The sequence below is a fragment of the Desarmillaria tabescens genome (assembly GCF_030435595.1).
Source record: "Desarmillaria tabescens strain CCBAS 213 chromosome Unknown EV420scaffold_45, whole genome shotgun sequence".
Classification (NCBI taxonomy): domain Eukaryota; kingdom Fungi; phylum Basidiomycota; class Agaricomycetes; order Agaricales; family Physalacriaceae; genus Desarmillaria; species Desarmillaria tabescens.
In genome coordinates, this window is record NW_026848344.1 from 358,920 (window position 1) to 371,945 (window position 13,026).

At 49.3% G+C, this 13,026-nt stretch overlaps 4 protein-coding genes across 4 annotated transcripts; 2 read left to right on the forward strand and 2 right to left on the reverse strand.

Moving 5' to 3' along the window:
- Nucleotides 1–473: 473 nt before the first annotated feature.
- Nucleotides 474–1,505, reverse strand: EV420DRAFT_1569626 (uncharacterized protein). Its single transcript, XM_060474228.1, has 2 exons — nt 750–1,505; nt 474–698 (listed from the first exon to the last, which is right to left on the reverse strand). Exons 1-2 carry the CDS (start codon nt 1,486–1,488, stop codon nt 646–648), a joined length of 792 nt encoding a protein of 263 aa, XP_060326066.1. The 5' UTR covers nt 1,489–1,505; the 3' UTR covers nt 474–645.
- Nucleotides 1,506–4,792: 3,287 nt separating this feature from the next.
- On the forward strand, nt 4,793–5,190 carry EV420DRAFT_1276306 (uncharacterized protein; the record flags this gene model as incomplete). Its single annotated transcript, XM_060467952.1, has 2 exons — nt 4,793–4,890; nt 4,950–5,190. 2 exons carry the CDS (start codon nt 4,793–4,795, stop codon nt 5,188–5,190), a joined length of 339 nt encoding a protein of 112 aa, XP_060326067.1.
- Nucleotides 5,191–5,454: 264 nt separating this feature from the next.
- Nucleotides 5,455–8,032, forward strand: EV420DRAFT_887581 (uncharacterized protein). Its single transcript, XM_060483883.1, has 2 exons — nt 5,455–7,266; nt 7,320–8,032. The coding sequence occupies exons 1-2, from the start codon at nt 5,719–5,721 to the stop codon at nt 7,863–7,865; spliced, it is 2,094 nt and encodes a 697-aa protein (XP_060326068.1). The 5' UTR covers nt 5,455–5,718; the 3' UTR covers nt 7,866–8,032.
- An 860-nt stretch (nt 8,033–8,892) lies between these two features.
- On the reverse strand, nt 8,893–9,720 carry EV420DRAFT_1714725 (uncharacterized protein; the record flags this gene model as incomplete). The annotated part of the gene is made up of 1 exon (XM_060479680.1): nt 8,893–9,720. A coding segment is annotated over one exon (705 nt), but the record flags the coding sequence as incomplete, so codon positions are not given.
- Nucleotides 9,721–13,026: the final 3,306 nt, after the last annotated feature.

The following is a 13,026-nucleotide window of genomic DNA, read 5'->3' on the forward strand; positions in this document are numbered from 1 at the left end:
CCTGCAACGGTTAACAGGTAGCCTCTCGCACCTGGAAACATTTTGGCGATCTAGGCCACTGCCGTATGCTTGCCCTTCTGCAGACTGCAGCTGTGCTAATACTTATCGTGCAAATCGATTAGTACTCCCCTGTACTTGTGGCATGTCCTTTTTGCCCTGTCGTACAAGTCTTTGATATATAAAGTGAATGATTCGCTCTCGTTGTACGAAGAAAGTAAAATTTTCAAGAGCCTTCCTTGTCTCCTTTTCGATATTCCACTCAGGCCGCCCGGCGACGCGTTAAGACCTTCGTATTCATACTTAATTCTTCTTTGCTGAAATGCGGATATTAATCTGGCGTCCTTCACGTCCTTACAAAAGAGTTAACGACCAACAACTTTCTGTCTCCTTTGATCACTCCCTTACGAAGCGGTCAGCGAATTATTTCCGCAGTGCTGTCCAGCCCTGGTATATCACCGTAACTTCTACTTTCTATCACCAAGGAAAAACTAGGACTCATATCGAAATTCAAAACAATAGGGACGGACTTTACTCCTCTACTAGATTTCGACTCCTACCTTCTACCTGTGTTGCTATCACATTCCTCGAAACGCACCCCGAGGATCACTGTGTCCGTGCCAGAGAGTCTAATCACTTCTCTTGGCTTCAAGCAAAGGAGAAATTGGTGCTAATTCTACTAGCCAGGTGTTGAACTATCACTTGAGAAAGGTGAGCACAACTCGGTTAAATTTTGGGACACAGTGGCGTACCATTCTTTTTCAGCGCATCAGTAACCTTCAACATCTCGAGCGTCACTCCTCGCCTATACAATCGCTCTAATGCCTGGATTACACAGTCAGCCAACATTTGAGGGTCCGCATGCTTCTCCAGGAAGAACTCGTAAAACCCTAGAGTCATGGTCATGCTCTTGAGCTGGTCGACCTTGAGGATATCCTCGTCTATCAAGATACCTAGATACTCGAGAACGTAGACGAGAGATACACTGCTCATGTCCAGGTCGATGATCCTAGGTCGCATCGCTCCGCGGAAGGAGGTTTTCCGATGTATAGTCCGGAAGGTGCGGTGGAAGTTGACCCAACTGATAGTGAGCTCTTGAAGTGTCGATGGGGAGTAGGCAAGAAGGGATTCGACCATCGCTGGAGGGTAAGAGTCACAGTCGATGCCTTCGGTGAGCCTGATTGCTGTGAGGGGCGCGAGAGGTGCATTGGCGAGGGAGACGGTGTTCGCCATTAGGGTTTTCCAGCGGTAGATTTTGATGGAGACCGTACGGGCTTTATGATACTTGGATATCCAGGAGAGGATTATGCCGATATTTGGGCACTCGTGGAAAAGGAATTGGAGTTCGACGTTGATGGGTTCCCCGGCGTCGAGGCGTCGCAAGATATTTTCGTGAGCAGGGATGTTATGATGGTAGGGGAGGTAGATGGAGTCGGTGGGGAAGTTCCATCCGAGGAGAATTGTTTCGGAATTGGTGTGCGTGGATGACATGGTGGGGTGTGGGTTTGATGGGAATGCGAAGTTGAAGTTGTGGGGAGTGCTGCTTAAATGTGGTTGGAGGTGCTGTTACTTTGTGGCAGGCAGGGTCTGATGTTAAATGCTGTGCCGAAAATGGCCACTGAAGCGAGGTCTTCGTATGGACGCAGCATTGATGGGAGAAATCTTTATGTGGGACGGCCGATTTCGTGTTGTCCAGGCGACGGTCGAAGATGGTCAATGCGAGACGAGTATAATTCTTATTGCTATAACTTCAGTCGAGGACTAGTTGACGTTGGCATATTTTACCTCTCTGTTGCATCGTGTTCCCCCGTAGGAGGAGCTCTAACTGTCAACAATGATGCGACATATCAGTTATGGGATCTACGTTATTGAATTATTTAGAAACTAATGGCCAAATTTAGATAACAAAGGATTTGCCTTACTTCGCCTACGCCGAGGAAAGACCAGGTCGAAGAAACAACGATTTCCGAATGTAGAAGTAGACTTCATGTGTAATTCAAGAAAGTTTGACTGAAATTAGAATGGTTTCACGATGAATGGGAGATACATTTATGCATGAACATGGATACTATCGCGTCGCGGAGTCGTAAGCAGTGGTTCTTGGATGTCTTGTGTGTTGATAACCGAAGAGTGAAATGGAGAATTAGAGCCTCGCTCGTATGATCCACGAGTACGCGAGTAACGAGTTCGGGACTCGGAAGAGAGCGAGAACAATAAATTTTCAAACCGGGAAGTGCCCAATATAGTTCTTTGTTTCAAGGTAATAGGTGGCCATCATCAAAAAAAACCCCGGCATGTTGTGTATGATACATCCTGTTGTTACTATCTGCTGCTGGAAGCTGATTGAGTTGATTTATTACCGGTGAATGATTGATCAATGCATTTCTCGATTCGCGTAATTTACACCTTCGAGGCGAAGGATTTGCTCAGAGTATCAAACATCAGGTTTATGCTGAAGATTGAGAATATTGAGGGCGAATGAGCAGTTGAAATCGCTGGCTAGAAGGGAGTGTTGCATTTGAGCAGACCAGTCTATTTATTGGGCCGCATCCGGGATGGTCCAGCTTGAGGCTAAGCCAGGCTCCGATTTGCGCATACGATGTCTACATGGTCAGACAAGGGTTAGACGTTAACCGGTGCTATAGAAGCTCACAAAGTACATTCCGATTCTGGTTTGATTCTGGTCATTGCCGACAGTAATCGGCATTGTCGGCTTAACGGCGCGCCTCCGAACTTCGGCAACGCAGTGCATCGGGAATCGGGAGCCGGCTTTCTTTCTTACTTCCATCATCCTTCTTCGCTGCTTGGTCCTTTCCCCGAATTCGGCGTCCACTGGTCCAGGAAATGTCAGACTTTTGATAATAGTGAGTTTGTTTGTCTGTATCAACTCAGTTCATGTCCCTGAAGCGCAGACGTAACAGCATGGGCGGTATGTGAGCTGGTGCCGCGCAACGCATGCCGCGTCAAGGTTTATGAAACTCGATGTATGCTGTTCATACCAGGCGTTCTGTCTACGGCTGCCGTGCATGAAGGCGATGGTATCTCTCTAAGGGCACCAGACTGGTTGTGTGTCTAAATGTGCGTACAAGGAAACTTTCGGTCTGCGATATCACGTCTTCATATTGCCTCACCACAGAATCCCTTCCTGTATTTCTGGAGACGTGCTCTCTGAAAGTGTTGCTGTGGACGTGATCGAGAACCCCCTTCCGTGCTCGTTTTCTTTCGCTACTCCAAGATATCGGTCACGGTATTGCTGAAGGTCCATAACGTCCACGGTTAGGCCGCTTCCTCCGACATTCTTGCTTCTGGCATTTCTCTGGAACCCATGCGTATATATTCGTCGAAATGCAGATTCCCTCCCGGATCATATATGGTGAGTTTTACGTCCATGTGTCCTTACCCTGTTCTAATATATGCGCGCTTCATTTCGCAGAAGCTACAAATTCCCTCCTTCGATCTAAGGGTCTTCGCACTTGTCAACTGCGGACATTTTCTGCTGTACTGGTCGTCGCCGTTGCTATGGAATCCAGTTTATGTCCGTAAGGCAATGAGACTACGTGGTCGGCAAGTCAGACCTGGACTCTGACGGTGCTACGTCGAGACCTGGACGCATTCTGCAGCACAGGATGGCTTAATTATCGGCTGGCGAGTAAAAAGCCTGGGGTTACCATATACCAGTGGTCGAGCACGCTGCATCGTCAAGGTCGCATAACGCTGGGCCGTGACGTACTTACCTGTCTCTTTCTGAAGCCTGTTGATTCGATGGACAGAGCAAAGGAAAGTCTTGGAATGCGAGCTCTCTCGGCGACCTGACACCAGCGAATACCATGCGGTACGGACCGCAAGACTTACAGGGCTTGGGCAAGTGCCCTCCGTTTTTCCTTTTGCTATGCGACGCTGACTTCCGGGCGACATGGACTCTTGACGGCTCAGGACGGCTCCTGATCTCAAGATGACATACGTATGACGAAATAGGGGTGGACCGATGACGTCCACTGTTCGATGATCAGACCCCTTTTCAGTATTCGTTAGCTCGTAAAGTCGACATCTGTGCTAATTCAGCAGTGTTAACTGGAGTTTCGCGTATTTCTCTGTTCCATTGACCTGCCGCACTTGCTTCCACTGTCAGCGAGCTAATCTATGCCTGTTTCTGTGTTGTCGCACCCTCCGCGCTCCTGCCTTGCTCCCTCCGTATTGCCTGTAACACTGTTTTGGGGTGGGCGAAATTCCGTCAACCAGGCACATAACAACTTCTGATCCTCTTTTCTTCCGCTGCGGCGTTTATAAATTTCAACGGGTCCGTAGGTCCGTAGTCGGGAACGTCTGACCGTAACTCGGCGAATAATCCATTGAAAGTCACAAGGTACATCTCAGGTTCGCTTATCGAGGTTCTTGTGATGATTCGGCTCTCGCACTCCATCGAAGCGATAACTATAGTCCACCCAAAGCTATTCATAATGATCTTCAGTCAGAATGAATTCCGGAAGTTTGATTTGGCCATTTGGACGGATCTAAATGATTCTGTTTTTTGAAAAAGACGACGAAATCTCAGTTTCTTGTTGGTCTCGTTGGTACGTTAAATACTCGACCCACGGGAGTCCGCTGTACCCGAGCCTTTACTCAAGGTTACCGTGTTCTCCTATATCTATAATTAGAAGAAAATTGCTGTGCACAACACGTGACCATAATCCGGTCTGTGCGTGGGAATTGATTTGACGTTGTATCTTCTTGCTCCCGTCATCGTTGTTTGCCGAAATCTGCGCATTGACCACCGTGCTTGGCGTCATTTGCAACCATGTCCTCGTCGTCGACCACCGTCTGCCCCGACGTCGGGCCATACAAGGGTAAGATAACCCACAGATCCTGGGCCCAGCTCCCTGAAGAGCTCGTCAGGTGAGAACAGCGCCATTGTTCTCTTCGTCGTCGCGTATTCAAATTCGAATTTCTTCTAGGCAAATCGCTACCTTCTATATCCTGGATATGTCCTCAAATCGTACTTACCCGACCATGTGGGACTTTCGAGAGCTCTGGCATGCCAGGATGGCCTATACAGCAATACGCGACGGCATGGAATTGGAGAGAATCATGGCGGTATGCCCGCAATGGCTGAAATCTCGTGAGTATGAGTTCTCACTCACTTTGGATGCTCCATCGTCGATTCTTGGGCCTTTGGGACGTCATGAGGACCTGTAACCACTGGGGCGCCACAAGCGAGTGTCGATCCTTGTGGCGGATGGACTTTAATTTTGCCGATGTTGTATTCTGGATCCTTGGGGGAGATTTTTGTTGCTTTCTTCCATTGTGGAACGTTTCTCGGCACGAGTTTAGCAGGCGGAGGCATCGCCGTCGATACGTTCACGGGACCGTTCGTGTTCCTGGGCGCTATTTTGCAGTCGCAAACCCGTTACGATTATCTGCCAATACTCTTCCGTGAACTCTGCAAAGTTCATGAAGCGCGTCGTTGTTGTCGAGCTCATCGTTGATGGCGTCGTCCCGCACAGAATAGTGTGGTTGATTTCTTCCGTTGTGCTCTTGGCACAGGTTCCACATACGCGGGGCGTTGTTGCTGATGGGCTCACCGAACTGGTTTACATTCCTTACACTGCCTTTGGTTGCTGTCCCTATCATGGGCTGCATTCGTTCTCGTCCAGTCCTTCCCTTGCCTTCCTCGCGTTGCCTTGGTCCCCTTCTTTTCACCTTTATCTCTTTGGGAAATAGTTCATGTTGTCTGATCTGCATCTTTTTCTAGTGGAAACACATCTGTTTTGGCACCATGCCGTCAACGTCCTCGATCCGGTTGATGTCCTCGGACACTACGCGTTCGTTGCTCCCCCTACCACCGCCACCACTAACAGCTCGAATGGTCTACTCTATCCCGAACGTCTCCCCGCTTACCAACACTATCGCAACATTCTCAGCTACTCATGCGTCATTTGCCGGATAAACTACCCCCACATCAACCACGGCCTCGGCCAAGCAAAGCGCGCTGTGCGTTTCCCTACTTTGGGTATCGTTGGAATCTGTCGAGACCACGATCGCCACAAGACGAGCTACTGCGGCGTCTGTTATCGCGAAGCTACCCGCGAGCGCGACTTGAGTCGTGACCGTGTCGGGTGCATGTCCAATGAAGACGTCGAAACGTGGCCCGGTATCGAAGCGACATGCAAGCAGTGCCGCAAGGATGGTTTGTTTCGGAGAGCGTACGCACGGGTGGAAGATCAGGAGGCGCTGGGGATGCTGGGTTCGAAAGATATTGACGACGAAGCAAGAGCCGCAGTCGAGGGTTTTCTCACCTTCGCTGATGGTTCCGTGCGGCGGACACTCGAGACTGTGCAGGACAGATTGTGGTTGAAGAAGCAGACGAGGATGCGCCAATTTAGATCTCTTGTCGCTGCGAACCGTTACGAGACACGGGAGGACGGCATCCAGCAGTTATCCGCTTACCGAGCAGCCATGCGAACTCATGAGAGCGAAGAAGATCTCGATATGGATACGAGTGAGTTCGAAGAGGAGGAGGAAGAGGATCCCGAGATCGAACAGCGGTCGTTAGAGGATCATAGCGCAAAAAGCATGGCCCTAGGCGACTGGGCGCGCAACAGAATATTGGATGGGTTCTGGGTAACACCTTGCGACCAATGGATCTCTGGTACCATGCTAGAAGTATCTCGTGCCGAACATCCCTGCCCGTGGACGCGTGGAGAGGAGGACGACAGCATCGAGGAGCATCCCCGGCAAGCGACGGTCTTGGGCGACGTGCCTCCGTCATATAGTCTGTGCGAGCACGCAAATTACGCGTACATGAAGGAGCTCCGGACGCTGCTCCTTCCGCCGATGAAGAATATTGTTCGGAGATTGGTTATCGAGTGCGCGGCTGATGGGTACGACGCCGTGAGAAAGGCGAGCAAGATGACTTTGGATGATGTCGTTCACGAGCTCAAGGATGAGGCGGTTTGGTTTGACGGGTTCGACTGGCTAGAGCGGAGGAGGAATGACCGACTAGAGGCACGCAAGAACGAACAGCGGATGCGAACCGTGGAAGAAAACAACAGTAGCGACGAATCTTCGCTATCCAGCAAGTCGGACGGATCGACTACGAGCCCAGTGCTTTCTACATCAACCCTCCAGACGACGCCTTCCCCGCCACCCAAAGAGGCCATCTTGATTCCAGTATCGCCTATCCTTGATCCTCCACGGCTCTTGAGACCGATACCATATATTCCGGAATCGCTGATCCATCTGCCGGAGCAGAGTTTGGAGGTTTTCCAAGGAGTGAGTCTTTCACTTTTCATTCGCGGTCCGTTCTGACGTGATGGATGTTTCAGATATGGAGAGATGCCTGCCGGCCGCTCTATCACTGCCGATGCAAGATATGCGAGCGAGCTAAAGCTGCGGAGGGCGTGGTTCAAATAGCACCCGAGGATACGGCTCAGCCTGTTACGGCTGCAGCGGAGATTCGTCTACCGTCTCCTGAGGCCGTCGACGTCGAGGCTGACGATGACGAGCTCGACTATGATTCGTATTATGACGAAGAGTTTTACTCGGAGGAAGAGGACGAGGCATGGAGTCCCTCAGCTGAGCGTAAATCTCCCGAGGTGCCAGACCCACCCGTCAGAAAGAGGTCGTTAGATGATGTAGCGGAGCCCGTAAGGTCGGGAACGCCGCCCAAAAAGCTGAAGGTTGATGTCGAAACTAGCCCGCCCGAGCCGAGGTTGAAGAAGCGAAACTCGGAAGAACTCGAAGTTGTTGAGGACAGTGCTGGGAGGAAGCGGTTCAAAACTGAAGAAGTTGTCGAGTCGCCGCCGACGTCGTTGGGGAATAGTGACCACTCGAGCTCGGTACCGCCGCTCGAGGAGGAAGAGGCACGGTAGATGTGTTTGAATGTTCTTTTCTTGTTTCTCGCATATGCTTTCCTTTCGTTGCCTTTGAGTGTATTATATCCCAACCGATTCTGGCATACCTCTCTCTTGCTTAGTTCGCAATGTTTGTGCTATATAAATGTTTCTCGTAAATTGCTTGGCCACCAAAACTATGTTTGTATTCGTGCCTTATGTGGAATGGATGCAATTTGGGGGTCATCGGCTGGCCAGATAGCCGACTTTGGTTTCCATTTTTCCTGGAACTCTTTGCATATCGAGTTGTTTTAGGCCGAAGAGTCTACCCTCCTACTTTACATTCGTTTATTATTTGGCACTTGCCTATATATGTTGCTCGATAATACGCTAACACTGCGTTCCCGGAAGCCTCTTCGTTTATGTAACATTCCCACCGATACGTTGCCTGATGGGATCCCAGCATGCTTGCTTACACTTAATGTGGGGAACTGTATCCGGGGTGCGGGGTGCGGCATTTCTGCGGTGAAGCATTCACTCGATGGCGTTTCTATCTCTCGTAACGAGGCCTGGACTTGGAGTCAGGGAGCAAATGCAAGTTTTCATGCTCAGCGTTGACAGGAAAAGGAAGGACGCTCAGCTTACCCCGATCGCTTGTTCCTATACGGTGACTTAAAGTCGGTACTGGTGACGAAACTCCCAATGCGAGTCTGGGACTTCGTAGGATTCGAATTCGACGATCTGACACGTCTCTGAAAAGGATGCATGTACGGTTAACATGCTAGTATCTGTCCTACCGTAAACATAAACTTTGAATAGTTAGAATTGTGGGCTCTTCGCAACTAAAACATCCATGTCCATGTCCATCTCGTCAGTACTTTCGGTACTTAAGTCCCTCTAGATATCATAAGGCAACGAGAATTTGAAAGTTCCAGTCGCAGTTGTGGATGCTAATATGCTTATTCGTACCCTCAGAGCTGTCCTTGGAGCATGTATCTAATATATAAGCTTTGAAACAAAATCAATTAGGCGGGACGCACGGAAGTAAATCAATACTAATACTCCAGGCTAAGAGGGAGCGTCGGATTAGAAAGGCCGATTAGTACAGGCAATAAGTAATCAAAGCTGCGTGTCCTCAGTCATATATACAACACGAAAAGCAGGCGTCATAAAATATCATAGATGGAGCTCAATTGCTGCAGTAATCGGAAGAAAGATCAGGAACAAAAGAGAGGACATTGAACTTTCGCCAGACCGTTTGCTCGTTCGAACTATCTTCCGATGAGCTGTCGTGGCTGGTTCCCTTTATCTCCGTCGAACCATCACTCTCAGTCTCATCGCTACTCCCTGAGGTCGGAGGAACAGGCATGGTGAAAGAGAATCGGAAGTTCGAGATGCTTTCCTCGTCGAAAGATGGCGAGGAATTATGCTTGTGATCAGGATGGAGGGTGGAGGTGTGACCGTCGCTGTCATGAAGGCTGCGACGGGGATATACGACGACATCGCCTTCGTGGTTGAGCCTCCACATCTTTTGGTCTTTTATGACGCGCCGAACGAGAAGCCGACAGGCCTGGATGAGTGCGTGCATGGTGGTCTCGCGAAGGAGGGTGGAATTTTCATTCAATGCGGAGGAAGAAGGGAATCCATCCTCTTCGGAGACGGGCCGCTGGATACGAGCTTCAGTGAGGGCCGAAACATATCTATGTGCATAGCTGACCATAGCGCACCGAGATTTCCTGCCGTTCGACTTGAAGTAACCCGTAAATTGCTGGGTCGATGAGTATAGCACGGGCATGATGAAGAGAGAGAGATGGATAGATATTGTTAGTAATAAGTTGGAAGAGGAAAAATATCGCACACGAGGGCGTGATACTTGGAACAATGTCGTATTCGAGTTGTTTATATAAGTGTCCTGCAAGTTCTAGATCAGGTAGTGTCTCGATCCTTGGTGACCTTCGGGAATTGCCTGTGCCTTTGACAATCAACCAATGCGTAGACATAGAGTACAAAGTCGTAAAATGATGGAATATCGAGATCCGAAAGGATTTTCGTCCTGGAGGTGAACGGCGGCAGGTCCCGAGGTGATGAGGGCCGGAGAACTCCTTTGCTCTCCCTGATCGAGCCCCTCGTAAATAGCCATGAATTGTTCGTTCCTTTCTTTTACCGATGCCTAAGCATGGTTGCAAATTTCCGCAATGCCAGACTGTGTTGCAAATGCCCCCTGCATGAGAGGCATGAATTCTTGTAATGTTCTTCTGTTCTACAATCAGCTTATCGGGAACGAAAAAAAAGGCAATGAGGATGCTGGCAAAACTAGCTCATTTAATTGAATCATTTTAATTACGGCCAGGGTTAGGGTTAGCCCCCCGACCTTCGCGGCGAAGCCGCGTTGGGAGGGGGGTGCGAGCCGGAGGCTCGCAAAAGTAGTAGGCAACACAAGCACTCACCGAGGCTTTGTTTGCGTTGCTTGTAGAGCGATGCAGGTCCAACAGGGGATGGGGATTAGCCAACCCGACCTGTTTCGCTTTTAAAGCTCTTCAGGGACCGTTAATCGCGCAAGCCAAGACTATGCGGGTCAATTGCTATTGGACCAGCAGCGCTCGCCAAGCGAATTGCAACAAATCACGCCATTATGGTGCGACATTAGTAATATTAAAAGTGGGACCACTTTTATTTATTAGTAAGATTAAATGACTAATACTAACCGATGATCCGATTAGTCATACCATATGACTAATGTGCCGGATCGGGCCGAGAGATGCCAACCGGTGTTCGGACCGGAAGCCGAGGTCTCCTTTTCGGCCGAGGCGTACTAGGAGCGGGTCAATTCCCGATAAACGGTCCGCCCTCCGAGGAGGCTGCGTCATTTCGCTATTAAGCGGACCGATAACCAAGGTTCGGGCCGTAGGCCCGGTTAGCGTTCGGGTTAACTCGGTTAGAGTTAGCGTCTAGATAATTTAATCAGAACGTTTAAGTTGCATTCGCAGCGTATTGCTACGCTATAACTTACTAGAGGGTTAGGGTTAGCCCGCCAGCTGGACACACCAGCCTATTTATCGTCGAAGAATGCGATAGTTAATAAGTTACTAAGCGAGGAAGTCAGACGAGAATTTCCTGTATAATGTATAAATCGTGTACCAGGTAAGCTGTCGGAAGACAGCGAAAGGGAAGTACTACCGAGAGCGTCTGGTTACAGCCGCTGCGTTTAGAGAACGAGTATTACCTCGGGGCCATGTGGCCCTTGTCGTATTAGCCCTCTACCGGCCGCAGACTCTCCGCGAATCTAGGGCGTAAGAAATAATGGTAGAGTTTTAGATCTAGCCACGCTAAATTGGCACCGCTCGCCGCCGAAGCGGGTCTTAGCGATAGCGTGCTTGCTATAACGAACTACTCTAAGCCTCCCGCCGCTCGCGACTTACTGTCGATCCTAAGCGAACCGGGTATCTTGGATTTATACATTTCGACGAGGATATTCGGGTCAATATCCGTCCGATCGTTGGAGTCGATGCTAGCGACTGACTCCTCGGACGAGGATTGATGATCCGAATCGAGTTCGGCCTCGTCGAGGTGTGAGAGAACAATCTTTTTCCATAGACTGGTCATATCGAATAGATTGCGTGTCCGTTTTTTGGACACGATCATTCGTCGTTTGAGGATACCTATTTTTCTAATGTCGGGGATCTCCGCGGGCCCGGCCGGGGATCTTACTTCCAAACAAAGTTCGGAAGGGATCTTGCCAGCCGGATACTGCCCGTAGAGAACGGCACTATCTCGGGGAACTGTCCCCAGGCGTTCGATCGATGCGATACGAGTCCGCCAGGTATTCATGATTGTATCTCCTAATTCTCGTGCAGAGAAGTAATCCCATGCTGTATTATACTGTGACTTAAGTACTAGAACGCCGTTATCCTCCGTTTCCTTCGGTGTCACCCGAATTCGACTATTCCATCGTTCTGTAAAGTTTTCTCTAGTCCAGCGATATACTAATTCGCTAGGATAGCCGCGCGAGATGTACAGACCAATTAAGGTCTGAATGGCATCATCGTAGTGCTTGCGTACACTACTTAGCGTTGCTAAACGGGACATTTCTCCGATGAACGTTCCACGTTTTACCGTGATCGGATGAAATGATACCCATGGGATTCTCTCTTGGTGGGAGCGGCTCTTTCGGTAAGGCATGTGCTGTATCGCGTTTTTGTCGTCGATGTAAAGCATCATGTCTAGGAATTCATGGTGGTGATCGCTCGCTTCCCATTCTATCGTGCAGCCGTCAAATTTAACCTTAGATATAATATTAAGCGCCGACGACTCTGAGTCGGCGTAAACTATGGCTAAACAGTCGTCGATGTAGCGTCCGTAGAACGCTATTGGATCGCTTTCTAAGTCTAATTGCCGTTCAAAATAGTAACCGTAAAGATTAGCTAAGTCGGGGCTATCCGCTACGCCCATAGCTAGGCCGGATTTTTGCTTAAAGAAGGCATCATCGTACCGCAGGATCAAATTTTCGTTACCCGTTTTAAGGCATTTAATGAAGATCTGTTCTAAACGGAGCTTCATATCGTCGTTCTCTTCTAGGGCGTTTCCATAGAATTCCTCATACATTTCCAGAACGTGCTCAAGGCAATCGTTTAAAGGTATATTAGGATAAAAAGCAACGACGTCACCGGTCACAATGTATATTTTGCGCCGGGGGGTTAACTTAATTTGACTTAATTTTATCGCCAAGTCTTTGGATCCATGTATAATGGTTGGCGCCGCTTTAACAAGCGGTTTAAGGATTTTGGACACGTATTTAGCTGCCGGGTTCTGGATGGCGCTGTGGCATGGTATAATAGGCCGCATCTTAACCGGTTCCTTGTGTATTTTAGGAATTCCGTAGAAGAGCGGCACCACATGTTGATTTCCGTTTGCGAGATCGGTGATCTGGCTCCGAAAGAATTTGCCGAGTTGTGACCCGTTAGGAAGATCTCTTTCAGCTAAGAGGGCTATTTCTTCCATGTCCGTGCATTGTTTGTTACAGATTGCGTTGACCATCAAAAGATGGAGCGGAGAGTAGGGTTAGGGTTAGGGTTAGGGTTAGGGTTAGGGTTAGGGTTAGGGTTAGGGTTAGGGTTAGGGTTAGGGTTAGGGTTAGGGTTAGGGTTAGGGTTAGGGTTAGGGTTAGGGTTAGGGTTAGGGTTAGGGTTAGGGTTAGGGTTAG

Excerpts from the sequence above, each read along its gene's own strand:
- EV420DRAFT_887581 (XM_060483883.1), top strand. The coding sequence starts at position 5,719 with ATGTTGTCTGATCTGCATCTTTTTCTAGTGGAAACACATCTGTTTTGG. Across the intron at positions 7,267-7,319 it reads GTTTGGAGGTTTTCCAAGGA|ATATGGAGAGATGCCTGCCG; the intron begins GTGAGTCTTTCA and ends TGGATGTTTCAG.
- EV420DRAFT_1569626 (XM_060474228.1), bottom strand. The coding sequence starts at position 1,488 with ATGTCATCCACGCACACCAATTCCGAAACAATTCTCCTCGGATGGAAC. Across the intron at positions 699-749 it reads TGATGCGCTGAAAAAGAATG|TGATAGTTCAACACCTGGCT; the intron begins GTACGCCACTGT and ends ACCTTTCTCAAG.